Here is a 14,009-nt window from a genome sequence, read left to right on the forward strand (position 1 = left end):
TGTGTCTGCACAACTTTGTAAATGCGAAAACTACTGTGGGCTGTCCGTGAAGCGTAGCGCCTCCAGGGTGTAGCCTCGTGTGTACTCTGAGCTTGTTTCGCACCGTACGTAGCCAACCGTGCTCATCGGAGGCGCCTCGCGCTGCACGAATGGAGCGAACGCCAACGTGCACTTGCAAAACCCAAAAGCTTTTCGATTGCCCTCGTTTTGTCCGTTGAAGACGATGCAAGCCGCGCCGCAGGACGATGGCCACGAGCACGAGAAGCCGTGCCTCAGCGAGTCCCGCGCGGCGAAGCTGGTGGAGCGCCTCTACGGGGTGAGCGTGGCGGGGGTGAGCCCGCTGGCGAGCTACGTCGACCAGAACTACCGCGTGCTGGCGCGCGACGGTCGCCAGTTTGTGCTCAAGGTCACCAACACGCGGGACAGCCAGCGGCCGCAGCTGCTCGAGGTGCAGATGGCCATGATGAGGTTCCTGCGGGAGAGGGGCTTCCCCATGCAGGAGGTGGTGGACAACGTCAGCGGGAAGATCATGTCGCTCGAGAGCATCGGTGAGCTGCGCCTGCGTGGGTCCCGGGAGCAGAGACATTGGAGAAGAGATGTACATAATACTAAATCTTGTTCTACTTGATGTGCGTCTCCATCTCTCTTTGTCTCCCCCTACATGCTAAGGCCTCGGCACAGAGACCCTATCTCTCTGTGCTCCGTACGTTGTGTCTCTCTTTGTGTCTCTGTGTGAACTCCCTTCTACTTAGGTGTCTGTATATATATCTGCGGTTCTGTGTTTCCTCTCTCTTAAATTTAGCTCTTCTATGCCTGATGATGATTGCTTGCGTTGCAATCGAAACGTCGTATGCTATTATGTAATTTTATTATTATTTCTTATTTCTACGTGACTTTACCGAAAAAACCAAAGAGTAATTCCTGCAGTCACGAAAGCGACAAATCAAGTTTAATAGATGTACAGTGCAGTACAATTGATTTTGCTGCAACTGAACTCTGGCCCCCACAACGTAGCACCACGCAGCAGCCTGTGATGCCTGTTTAATGCACGATTGTCACCCATAGAAGCCCTAATCCAGGCTCAACCTGCTTAGCTTTCAGATCTTATGATAGGGCACATTCCAGGTGATTTAGTAATAGGCTGATAGTAATCATACGAACACAGCATTGGTTTATACTTGCAAAGACAACGATCAATATCCGAGCATGAGGCGGTGGTATAATACTGGGTCGCACTCCACTGACGATAAGTGATGTAAAAGGATCATACTTTTTAGTTTTTGTGAGGTTGGTGGATGTAACGCACTGCTTGTTGGTACTGGCCCAAGGTCCACATTGTGATATTTTGTAAATTCTTCATATATATATAAAAAAAAACAATGTTTGGTGTGTGGGATGAAACTGGAATGACTGCTCACAGCAAAGCCACACGGACGAGACGATAACATCTGTGGTGAGAGATCAGAAGCACACTTGCTGTTTTCTCATCTACTGACCTGCAGGTTGGTAGATATAATGTTTGTACAGTTCACCGACGCCGCCATTCGCCAACTGCACAGTGTGTTCCACCTCCCCACACCTCCGATGAGCACGGTTGGCTACGTACGTATGGTGCGAAAGAATTTCAACATACTTACGAAACCTAAATCGTAATTTTTGTTTCTGCTTATCTTCCCACGAGACCCTGAGACGTTTTAATGGCACAGAGAAGCAAACGTCAAACTCTTTGCATCGAGTTCCGGATTGGCTGACAAGGGGAACACGTCAAACCAAAACCATGTATTACATGAACAAGCATAGACGGGAGAGAGATGTCACAAGCAATATAATGTAGAGATATGAGAGAGATTTATTCATGATAAAGGTTTTTGGGTGAGATCGCGTTATTAATAAATTTGTCGTAACCCTCCACCACCCGACACAGCCAAACAGTAAAAAATGTGTCACGTTGACAACAGACAAAATAGTTCACTACTTTAGCCCACCGGTGTGATGAGTGAATACACAACATTTACAATATTTGAGTACGACGTTTCGCTGGTAATTACATCCAGCATCATCGGGCAATTCGCCAGAATGGTGAAGCCCTCACTTGCTCCCGGTCTTAAATAGAGCAGCAGGGTGATGTCATCATTTAACTCATTCATAGAGAGATTTAATCAGAAATATATTTATATGGAAGAGATAGGAGAAAGATCTATCCGCAAGAGGAGAGATTTAGAGAAATGCAAACATGTCGATACAGAGCTTATCTCTCCCCCACACCCACTCCGACCTCCTGCATCGCATCACTTCTATTAATATTATTGTAATCATCATCGTTACACTTGTTTTCACAGCAGAGCCTCACTGAGTATCGGGAGGGTCTTGTCAAACTTTTCAGTTGGGGGTAGGGCGCGGGGGCGACGGTTGTCGTGTGTAATTTTAAGTGAGTATTGCTGACTGAGACATGTACTTAATTAGTTCTTGTAAGGCGTGGCGGGATAGTTGTCCTGTAGACCAGAATGAATTAATTTTGGTGGTTCGGGCTTGGCCCACGGGCTGTAGTTGGGACAACACTGGGCTGCTAAACATTTGTAAAGCAAAGTGCTTCATAGCTCATCGGATTCCTCCAGTAAAAGTACATATTCTGATTATAATGCCTGGGCTAGCAGCGCTCCTTTAAACCCAGGCTCGGGGTTCATCGCGTGAGCTGACATCGCCACCCAACGCCGTGTTTGGAATGCGAAGATCACGGAATGCCGCTGACCCTTATATTTACGTGATGGAACGAGCGATAAAAGTCGCCTCCTGATGCAGATGGGGCCCCCATTCACCCTGCTCCTAAGTAATTTGCTCAAGCTGAACCCAGGGAATTCAGCTAGACTCGTGGTGCTGACGTATCCATTCTGGCCCGAACCTGGGCGAATTGCCCCCGGTTCCGGCCAGCGTGCGCTAAGGCGTGAGGGTTGCGTGCCACGTTGCAACTTTGGCGGATGCCTTACGCATGGGTGTGGCGAGGTATTATTCCTCTCAAATGCTTTATTTAGCTACAGCGGTTTAGACAACAAGGCCATATAGGAATGCGAATTTCGGAATGCGTTCGTGTTATTAATTTCTGCGTTATAGTACCGTGAAAGAAAGTCATGAGGAAAAAAACACTCCAATTTACTATTTTTTGGGGGGGGGAACAGAAATACTCGATTCAAGTTGCTTGAGAGATTGGCGTTTTAAAGACTACACGAATTTTATGTGCGTTATATATCGGACTTAGCACGTTCATTATTGTTATTAACCATTTAATACTGAGCAGCAAATTGTCGCTTAATTTCCTAAAAAAAGAATAGTAGCCTTGGCTATCAGTTGAGCAATTCATAAGAGACCCTGTGTAGTATAGCACGTGGGTAATGGACACAGGGCGCAAAGTGGTGAGTTGACACTTTGGCCAGACCTTGGAGGTTCCGATATCAGCTTCCGAACAGCTTTTTATGTTCCAGCAAAAGGAAGCGACGGTGAGATTTCACTAACCGTGGTGACCTCTTGACCTCGGTGGCGACTCCTGCTGTGAATTCTCAGACTGCGGCGAAGGAGAGAAGGAGTTCAACGTGCGGCTGCTCACGTACCTGCCCGGCGTGCCGCTGTCCAGGGTGCTGGCGGATGGCAGCCTGTACTACCAGGTGGGCAAGCTGGCAGCGAGCATCCACCAAGCCCTGCAGCAGGTACGAGCGCACGAGCGCCTCTTGACAGGTGACGTGAGACTGCAGGGATTCATATTCTTGTTGCTTTCGGTAAAGTCACCACCACGTAGAAGGGAAACAATAAAATAATAAAAAATATAAAACAATGAAATTCTCACGACGTTTCGACTGCAACACAAGCAATCGTCATGAGGTGTGAAAACCACAACAAGGAAATTTGAAAAAAAAAAATTCTTGTTGTGGTTTTCACACCTGATGATGAAAAAATGTAGTTGTTTTTTCATTCATTCTTTTATTTTATAGTTTTACCTACGTGACTTTACCGAAAAAAAACAAAGAGAAAATAATAAGTCAAGGAGAACATCTTTTTTGAAACGAAGACTATCCTTTGCTAGCTTGACGTTTTGCTGCCTTTAACTTACATATGTACTCAACTGGCCAATGCGATGTTAATCTCGTATTGCATTTTTTGTCATCTTACCGCCTTCATTTTTAAACATCTGCATAGTTTGAGCACCCGTTCCTGCACTCCCTGCAACGAGACGATTTCATCTGGAACCTGTCAAACACCCACCTGCTCGAGTCCTACCTCTTCACTCTGGACGGCGACCCCAACCAGGGTTTGGTCAGGGAGGTCATCGCCAAGTTCCGCGAGGAGATCCAACCCAACCTGCACAAGTTTACCAGATGTACGCTCGCCTCGCAGCTTCACCCGGGACGTAGCTCCATGCCTCAGGGGGCGAGGGGCGCTTCAGGCCACCGACGAGGCCTTGAAGCCACGACGGGTGCCGCGTACGTGTGTACGTTGAACTTCTTTCGCACCGTACGTAGCCAACCGTGCTAATCGGAGGTGCGGGGGAAGGACAACAAACTAAACACAAAAAATCAGTTCAAAAATAAATTAGTGTTCAATCTAGGTTTAAAAGTGCATAGCTCCAGTGCCTTCCTAATATCGGAAAGAAGAGCTTTTCAGACGGCCGCAGAAGTGCATCTGAAAGCGCGCGATGCGGTGACCGTCTTTGTTTGTTCGATGGTTAGCCACAAGCCGCTGCGAGGATCACCCGAATTCGCGTGATGGTTTATGCTGCTTGACGAGATCAGCAAGGTATTGTGATTCATTTGTGGCAAGCATTTTCTTTGCAATGTGCTTTACGTGATTACTTTTACCCAGCATACACAGATGCATTACAGGGCATGCATGTAATGGGGGACACTCGCACAGACACTGATCACAGGTGAAATCAAATGACAGGGTTATGACATTCAGACGCTACTGTATATAAATCATAATTGTAATTTCTACCAAATCCTTTTTCAATGGATGCTAAATTGTGTTCAACAGTTTTTGTTACACATATACTCATAATAATAATGTACAGCCCTTTGTCAATGCACTATCTGGACGAAGGCATTCCCAGGCTGTGTAGGGTCATGGGGGTTGTTTTGCCACCTTCACCATGCTGGTCGGTGAGGAGGTAGGTAGGATCCCAGGACTGGTTCAGATATCAGTGATGTTCTCCATGGCAGGGAATCAAGGGCTCGTGATGCGGTGTGCATACCACTACACACCGCTCCATATCTCACCCCCGTGCAGGGTTGTACGACGCTGGTGGGTTATTGTAATTCTGTGCCTTTGAAGGCAGGAGAAGTCGGTGATTCACTGAGACTCTGCGGGGGCCGTTCTTAGACTCGCACACGCGGCTTGCGCAACACCAATCGTGCGGCCGGAATAAAAACGGCACGGGCACGAACGATGACGACGGCGACGAGGGGAGGACGGTCAACAATAAAAGACAACGGACGAAATCAAATTCGACGTTCCCCCTCGCCGCAGGCATAATCCACGGTGAATTCAATGACGACAACATCCTGGTGCAGGAGGTGGCCGTGGGAAGCGAGCAGCAGCAGCAGCAGCAGCAGCAGCAGGGGCCCAAGTCGGCGGAGGGAGTGCCGCGGCACCGCGTCTCCGGCATTGTGGACCTCAACTCGATGATGTTCGGCTACCACGTGTACGACCTGGCCATGGCCATCATGTACATGATGGTGGAGAGCGGAGAGGCGATGGAGGCCGGGGGTCACGTCCTAGCCGGCTACGAGAGCGTGCAGGCCCTCACCGAGGACGAGAGGAGGGCCGTTTACTTCCTGGTGGCGTGCAGGTGAGAGCAGAGGTGGGGACACTAAAATCCCAGTCGATCAACAAGTCGGCAGCAAAAACCCTCTTGAATAACAAACGATATTAACCGTAACGACAGCAACGGCGACAACAACAATATGGTCTACTTTTCCCCGCAGGTTCTGCCAGTCGCTGGTCATGGCCCGCTACACGATCCTGCGATACCCGCAGAATGCCGACTACCTGCTGATAACGGCGCGCACCGGCTGGGTGAAGCTACGCGAGCTCTGGACCAGGGGCCTGGAGGACATGCAGAGGCTGTGGTCCGATGTTGCGGCACGGTACAGAAACTAGAACCGCGGTGGAGATCGAGCGAACGGCGAGGAGAGAGAAGGGGGAGTTTGGGGTGGGGGGGGGCCCACCGTGAGACACGTCCTCCCACTCGCCCCACCGGTACCTCCCGAGGCTTCGCAAGGAACCGGTTTCAACTTGATCGTGGCGCCGTTGGTTTTGGACAGTGCGATCTTTGAATACGGAATCTGAAAAATGTGAATTGCTCATGCCAGGCACTTAATGCATAGGGGAGGTTTTTCGTGGCTTCAGGTTGAGGAGGCCACAAGTGCCACCTCGGGTTTTCCAGTCTCGGGCGATGGCGCGCGCGTCCGGTGGATTCGTTGAGTAACTGGAATGCGACGGCATTGGCTTCATCAGCAATACGATCCAAGCGCATTGAGAGACCGTCTAAATCCGCATCGCTGGGAATCGCCCAAAAACAGGAAAGTATTCATTTTCTTCTTTGAAACATTTCGGAGACTTGCGACGATCGTAGACAAGAAGGACGAGGAAAGATTTTGGTCTGGACTTGAACAGGGGGCAGTAAGATGGGAGATCTTAGTTGCTGGTGTGCAGATAATATTATAGGCGATTAGAGGGGGGGGGGGAGAGGTTGGAGCGTTGAGAGCCCATGGAAGATCTTGAAGACATTGAAGGCGTCTTCAAGATCCTCCATCTTGCGGTTGAGTCGGAATTAGGTTGAGAGCACAGTGGAGGGATCCGAGTACCGGGTTGATGCGTTCTCATTGATGGGTACAAGTTTGAAGGTTGGACGATCACTTGCACTTAGGAAGGTGGGAGATTTGTGGAGTCCACAGAGAGGGGTCCCTCCATGATTAATCAACGAGCATGATGAAGGCACGAATAAGATTCGGAGCAGCAGTTACATTGGCGCTTTCTCCAACCGGACAGGGGCACATATCTTCCCGGGATAAACTGCTCCGTATAATTGGTCCCTAGCAAAGGAGCTTCATCATCATCATCAGACTTTTTTTTCACGTTCCAGTTCTCAATGAATCCACCTGTACGCGCCAAGTGACGGGCGGGGAAAGCACAGGGCCGTCACAGACAAAATCCATTGTCGTATTGTGCTTCTATGCTCCCGTGTCCATTCTTGGCCGCCTTTAACTCGCACTGACCGGCACGGTGAATTGTGGTCACGTGACCCCAACGGAGCAGCACGACGTGGGGTGGGGGTCATCCTCATACAGCAGTGGATTGACACGAGGCCTGTACGCGTGCCTCTCAATCTCACGTCACCGGAGGTTGAACAAACCTGAAGTGGAAGCTGTTGTTTCCTCAACCTGGAGGCACTGGTCACCCACTGCCTTGTTGCATATGTACATACGCGGATTTATACATATTTCCATACACATGTACATTTGCTTTCCATAGGTTACGTGTGTATGCATGTGTACATTCATACCTACACACATGCATTCATATGTGCAGATATAAATATATAAGTCCACTAATAATTTACATAGGAACATGTTAGCATATCTATACATTTGTAAATACATTTACAAACATATACCCATGTATGTGTACGCAACACATGCATGGGTATATGTCTGTATGGCGCGTACATTGACACGTATACGTATTTCCATACACATACATTTTTTTCCCATAGGTCATGTGTGTATGCATGCATGTATGTATACAATGTACACATGCATGTATGCATGTGTACATTCATACATAGACACATGCATTCATATGTACAGATATATATTTAAGTCCACTAATAATAAACGTAGGAACATGTTTGCAGATATATACATCTGTAAATACACGTACAAACATATACCCATGTATGTGTACGCAACACATGCATGGGTATATGACATTGCTTACTTAGGCCCATATAATTATATTCGTATGTATAGCACATTGTCCTGTACAGGGTGTGTTGTCCTTGAATGTACCCATAATTAAATAATCGTAATTATACATCTAATTGAACTGTGCGGTTCAAGTTTCAAGTTTGCTATGTTCATGCAGATGAGAACCCAAGAGACCAGGATGGTCTCATGTGAAGACTGACCTGGGCCATTCGGATGGGCAGTAGGGAGAGTGATGAACACCATGTATCCAATTGAGATAATTTGCGGTGTAATTTTCGCCAAACGTGGACCCTGACGCCAGCGCACAGTGGTCCCACTCTTGCGAACTACGCCAAGGGATCTTTAACGTGTCCCCCTGGCTGAAATATTGGCAGCAAAAATAATCCTTACCGTGCTTGCATTTAACGATTGCGAAAACCTCGAGCGAATCCGTGTCGGCAGCACGCACAGAGGCGCGTGCCGAGTGCACAAAAATGTCTCCGCCTTGGTCATTGTGCAAAATCACCAATTCCTAAATAACTGCATCCGTTGGTCATCCATCTTTCTAGAGTGGTCGCCGATAGCAGCACACGAGAAAAGCACGTGATGTTGGCAAACACCTGGGACTTTTAAATCTCGATATGATGCGTGTCAACGCGATGGTCGACATGTGGCGGTCGAGAGGAGGGCATGAGACACAGATGATGAAATCTTCACATTACCAAGTGTGTATGGGTTATGTGATTTCATAAACATAGCTAGGACTGCAGTCTACTGTAATCCATTTCCTTCAGTGATTGGTGGACACCCATGTAACAGGTACATTCACAATCTTATACAGTAAACGTGTACATTGAGACATTAAATGCATGCTGTTAGAATTATGATGTATATGTATTACTATTAGGGATGTTCCAGATTTTCAGATTAATCTGAAAAATATCGCAATCCAGGCTGAGACGTAAAATTTGGGACAAAATAAATAAATATTCTTTATATTGATCTGAAAAAGTGATGTCACAAACAGGTGGCATCACCTTCACGCCAAGAGTGGTGTCACTTGACAGGAGGTAATTGCCACATGACATCACTTGTTAAAACCCCAAAATGCATAAAAATTAGGACATCGTGTAAGTGGTCAAAAATCCATAAGAAGATCCATAATTGTTACAAATGCAAGCAAGTAATTTTTTTTAAATCAGAAAATCACCCATAGTATTTTACATGCATAAGCGTATCTGTACACACAAGTATGGGTGTGCATACACAAATACTAGGCGTGTAGCGATGCATAGACCGTAAACAAACGATTCCTACACCCACAAACGTTCGCATCTAATCGTGCATTTGGGAATTTGTTATTTACAAGTGATGCAAACGACGTCCGAGCGACACCGTACGCATCGCAGTCGGGCCAAGTTGAGTGAACGAAAACCGTAGAGACGAGAACGAAAAAAAGTGTGAAACAATACAAATGCGAGTTTCATCATCGATGGTGACCCACTGCAGGACCGGTGTTTTTATCGGTCGTAGTAACGACGCAGCGGATCAGAATCCTCGATTCCGTATGCTCGCAACACGTGTGGCAAATAGTGAACGTTAGAATCGCCCAGTAAACCGTTTGGCCAACGTTGGCCGAACGTTCACCCCTTGCGCTGGTCCAGATGTTCCACTTTTACTGGGAAACCACTTGCATTCCATCCGTGCAATCCACCTAATTGATCCGGTCACCTAATCCACCGCAGGTACTCGAGGTGCCGCGTTCACCACATTTGGTAATTAAAACCAAATTGTTTAATCTTGAATCTATCGCAGCGCCCGAGTGATGCTGGGTGGTGGGGGGGGGGTAGTCTTATTCGTACATGCCTAATATTTACCTACATGCATAACCTGCGCGCACAGGATAGTACTGGCGTAACGCGTGTAGCCAGTTTTCCGCCTTCAAAAGTGCCTTTATTTTTTAACAAAACAGGAGAGACGCGAGCAGCCCAGCTGCGGAGAGCTATCCTCCGGAAACGATGCTTGCGTTCCTCTGCACGGCTACCTCCTGGGGCGACAACCTGTGGTTAATCCCAACATTGCTCCCTGCCATAGCTGCTCGTGCGTTAGGAACGTATTGTTGCTGCATCCAGCGCTGTTGACAAAACGGCGTTCACAGTTGACATGTAGTTCACATGTAGTTCACATGTAGTTCACACAGAGTTTCAGTGCAGCGTGCAACGTGTGCCTAGCTTTGAACTATTGTGTCGTGTTGTTTTAGTTTCCTGCCCCCCCCCGCCCCCCTCCCCGAATATATTTCACGTTAAGTGTATTTTTTTTCGGCGCAGGTGAGAAGCAAAATAAAAATTGGCGCAAAAACAACTTTCGGCACGTAAAATATAAAAATCGAAAAAATAAAAATATAAATGAATGTTATTGAAGATATTCCCTATGGCGCTTGTCGATGTGATTTCCAATTATGCTGTCAATGTCGCGCATATCCATTTGAAAATCCTGCATAGCAGCGCACCACCCTGTGTGCCACGCACTTACAAAAAGAAATCCCCCGAAAATTCAGTTATTGAAAAACGCGACATGTTTCGAATGCCAACCCCCTTCAAAGCACCGTCTATACGTACACACGCAAACCTGAACAGGCTTAGGCTGAAATTAAGCAACAATGCGGATGCCGAATTTTTTAAATTCTGTCATGTTTGGATTTGACATCCTTCAACACTTCCAGACAATACTTTCGCAGGACCCAAGCTTGCAAACGACAAACACACACACACAAGTTTTAGCCCACGGAATTTTTAAGAGGGCAAATCGCAGTTTTCGGATTTTAAAATCTGATGTCATGTTTGGAATGTGTCACCCTTCAGCATCTCCAGATGCAAACTTGATTAAGTCTGAGTTTGTGAAAAATAAGATGCCCAAGTCTAAAATGTTTTGGTCTTACATTTGAGGGGCCTGTCATTAAAATGGCGGTTTTTCAATTTTTCCAAGTCGTAAATGTCGAGACTCTGCTCTCGTTCTTTAAATTTTAAGCTCTCCAAACGCTTTAGAACATCATTATAATTGACATCGCTCGCTCGGTGAACTTACTCGCCACTGTAATTAGATTGGGGAGGCATGAATGGTTATGTTAATTCGCTTATTATTACTGGAATCTTTAGATGTTAATAATGATTTAGTTGCGGTTGATGATCAAATGTGACGGTGCTGTTGTAGGGTCTCTAGCAATTGCACCACAATCGAGGGGTGTCCCAGAATAACCTGGTAACCCACACTTATTATTCTTCTCTCTAACCCCACGTGTGACTTCTTTGAAGCGCTTGACAATACAACTTTCCCCGTACAGATGTTCCGCACAGTGGCCTTAAAACATTCGCTCGCATCATCTCTTCCATCCCCTTACTCTCTTTTACAAAGCCCTACCTCTCACGAAGGTGTGCTGCTTGTGTGGGTTATCAAGTTTTCCTAACACGCCCGCCAGTTGCAGTAGAATCTGGATATAAGCACACCCTTTACAGAGCAAGGCCACCAGTGTAACGTAAGAATGTGTTGCCATATAAGAACTGTGCTTATAGCAGGTGTGCTTATATCCAGCTACTTATCTGTTTTTATTTGCCAATGATTATTGCCCAGGGTCCACAGCATGGCGACTAGTCGCTCGTGACGCCGACGTGCAGTGTTGTCAACGCAAACCACAATGACATGCGATTTGTGTTCTAGAAGTGTCTGCATGCGACCCCTATTGGCCTGCGGCCTAACCGCGCACCTATCTCGTCTGAGCAGGTTTTGAGCCTGGATACTGCTCGGATGGGCGACCACCTTGCACAAAACACAGGTGCAGTAGTAGTGGGCGTTCTGGGCAGTGCAGCTAAATCCATTTTGTGTCTGTACTCCCCCTGAGCTTTATCAAGACACATTGACGTGTGGTCAGATAACCCCTCACTACCGACTGCTGGGTGGCGTGAGCCCTTATCCAGCAGTGGATTGACAAACGGGGGATGTATACACGCACACGTACGGCTGTGTAGCCAAGACGAAAGATAATCCGTTTGATCTCTTCGAAACAATGGCATTGTAATCGAACAAATTGTTCAGTCATTTTCACAAGTGAGGGGGAGAGAAAGAAGGGGGAGGGGGGGGGTGGACTTTTTCCAACTCTGACCTCTTTTTAGCTCGCTGGTTGCCCCCAGTGGTCCGGCAAAGGCCGTGGTTTTATTCCGGGGGTTTGTGCAGTGCACGGAATTTATAGCGGTCCGCATCCAGTTGGGCCAACCACCACACCCCCCGTACATTCCACGTACAACCAGAGGACCAGAGCCCCCCAAAGTCCATTCAGTCTTCACGCGTGGCGCGCCCGCACACGAGGAGGCCTTACATTTCTCATGGAATATTTTCCGGGTCGCTGGTAGACCGGAGGAGGCACACGTGATTTTTTTTTGTGTAGCCACGGCCGTAGTGTGAGAAGTGCGTACTGGACGTGGTGTGCCGTGTGTGGGACGTGGTTGAAATTAAGCCCCGCTCACATGCGCATCCGTGGGTGATAATAATACTGTCAGAATATTTTTTTTTCCCGTTCATTTACTCAGGAAATCCTGACTGTTTCTGAGATTTTGTATTCATGAAGTTCCAGCGTTCAGATGTTCGACCAATTCCTTTGTAGCTTGTTTGGCTCGTGAGAGGAAACCGGAGTAACTCGGAGATTACCTGTGCATACGAAAGGTGGTGGGGGGGGGGGTAACACTCGACAACTGCATAGATGTTTTATATTTTTATTTTATTGTTTCCCTTCTACGTGACTTTACCAAAATAACCAAGAATATAAAAAGCGTCACCGTACACCGACATCTGTTGGCCAACTTGCAGCACAAGGCCTGAAACGTCTGCTTTTCCCAGACAGTCTTTCAATTAAGCACTAAACCCAGGCTCTTCCCCGGCTGAGCTTCAAAGATCTGACGAGATTTGGTGCATTCTGGGTTAATTTTGTTATTTTGTGAGTTGCGGTTGCATTCAGATATTTTTGTTAATCTAAACTACAGTTGACCTTAGAACCCTCAGACACGGGCGTGGGCAGTCCTGGCCTCGTGAAAGATCAGTGGACTTTCTTGCGTTGCCATGACCTTCCACTCGGCGGACTTTGGGAACGGTAGTGGGGTGGGGGTGGTGGGTGTTTGATGATTTTGCTGTAAAGGTTTCCTCTACAAAAGTGGGACACTCCTGGGTTTTGCCACCAAGTACTAAGTCATGTTTTGCAGAGGGGTCAAATACTTATTTCCCTCATTAAAATGCAAATCAATTTATAACCTTTTTGAAATGCGTTTTTCTGGATTCTTGTTGCTGTTATTCTGTCTCTCACTGTTCAAATAAACCTACCATGAAAATTATAGACTGATCATTTCTTTGTCAGTGGGCAAACGTACAAAATCAGCAGGGGATCAAATACTTTTTTCCCTCACTGTAAGTTCGATTACAGGGAATGACTATAACATGAATTGGAAGTGAGATGTGGACCCCTTCAAACAAACCGCATTGACCAGTGTGGTGCAGTATGGTCAAGCGACCCATATAATATGGGGAAAGGCATCATCCAGCAGTGGATTGATCTGAGGCTGTGAAAATTGGCTAAGCCTCGAACGCAGATGCACCACGTATACACTGCCGCCTCCTGTCTTATGCCATTACCGACGAGAATGTTGCGCTCTCATACTAAATTAAAACTATTTTTTATTTTACCAGGGCCCACTGAGCTATGAAGCTCTTTTTTTTAGAAGTGACCTAGTCACAAATGATAGCTCAACGAAGTGGCTTATCGTGTGAAAATTTCTAGCAGCCAAATACTCCAAACGCATGCTTCTGAATGGGGAGGGAAAAACCGGAGGACTCGGAGAAAAAGCCACACGATCAATGGGGGAACATCCAAATATACAGCAGCAGGCGTCAGGGTCGAGATCGAACCAACGACCTCCTGTATACCAGGCGAGGTAGTTAACATCTGGCCACTGTGCTTGCAGCCCATCTTACCCGAGTGAATGTGAGCTTGCATTCTGTGCTCTGGTAACCCGTAAT

General features: G+C 47.1%; 1 protein-coding gene across 1 annotated transcript; it reads left to right on the forward strand.

Annotated features, from left to right (window-relative positions):
• Positions 1-223: 223 nt before the first annotated feature.
• On the forward strand, positions 224-13,327 carry LOC142918261 (hydroxylysine kinase-like). The gene is made up of 5 exons (XM_076062400.1): positions 224-548; positions 3,556-3,698; positions 4,186-4,366; positions 5,512-5,833; positions 5,970-13,327. Exons 1-5 carry the CDS (start codon positions 224-226, stop codon positions 6,142-6,144), a joined length of 1,146 nt encoding a protein of 381 aa, XP_075918515.1. The 3' UTR covers positions 6,145-13,327.
• The last annotated feature ends 682 nt before the right edge of the window (positions 13,328-14,009 follow it).

The sequence above is a fragment of the Petromyzon marinus genome, unplaced genomic scaffold (assembly GCF_048934315.1).
Source record: "Petromyzon marinus isolate PM22_M1 ecotype Great Lakes invasive population unplaced genomic scaffold, UKy_Petmar_22M1.pri1.0 PM_G_Scaffold_59, whole genome shotgun sequence".
In the NCBI taxonomy this organism is placed as follows: Eukaryota; Metazoa; Chordata; class Hyperoartia; order Petromyzontiformes; family Petromyzontidae; genus Petromyzon; species Petromyzon marinus.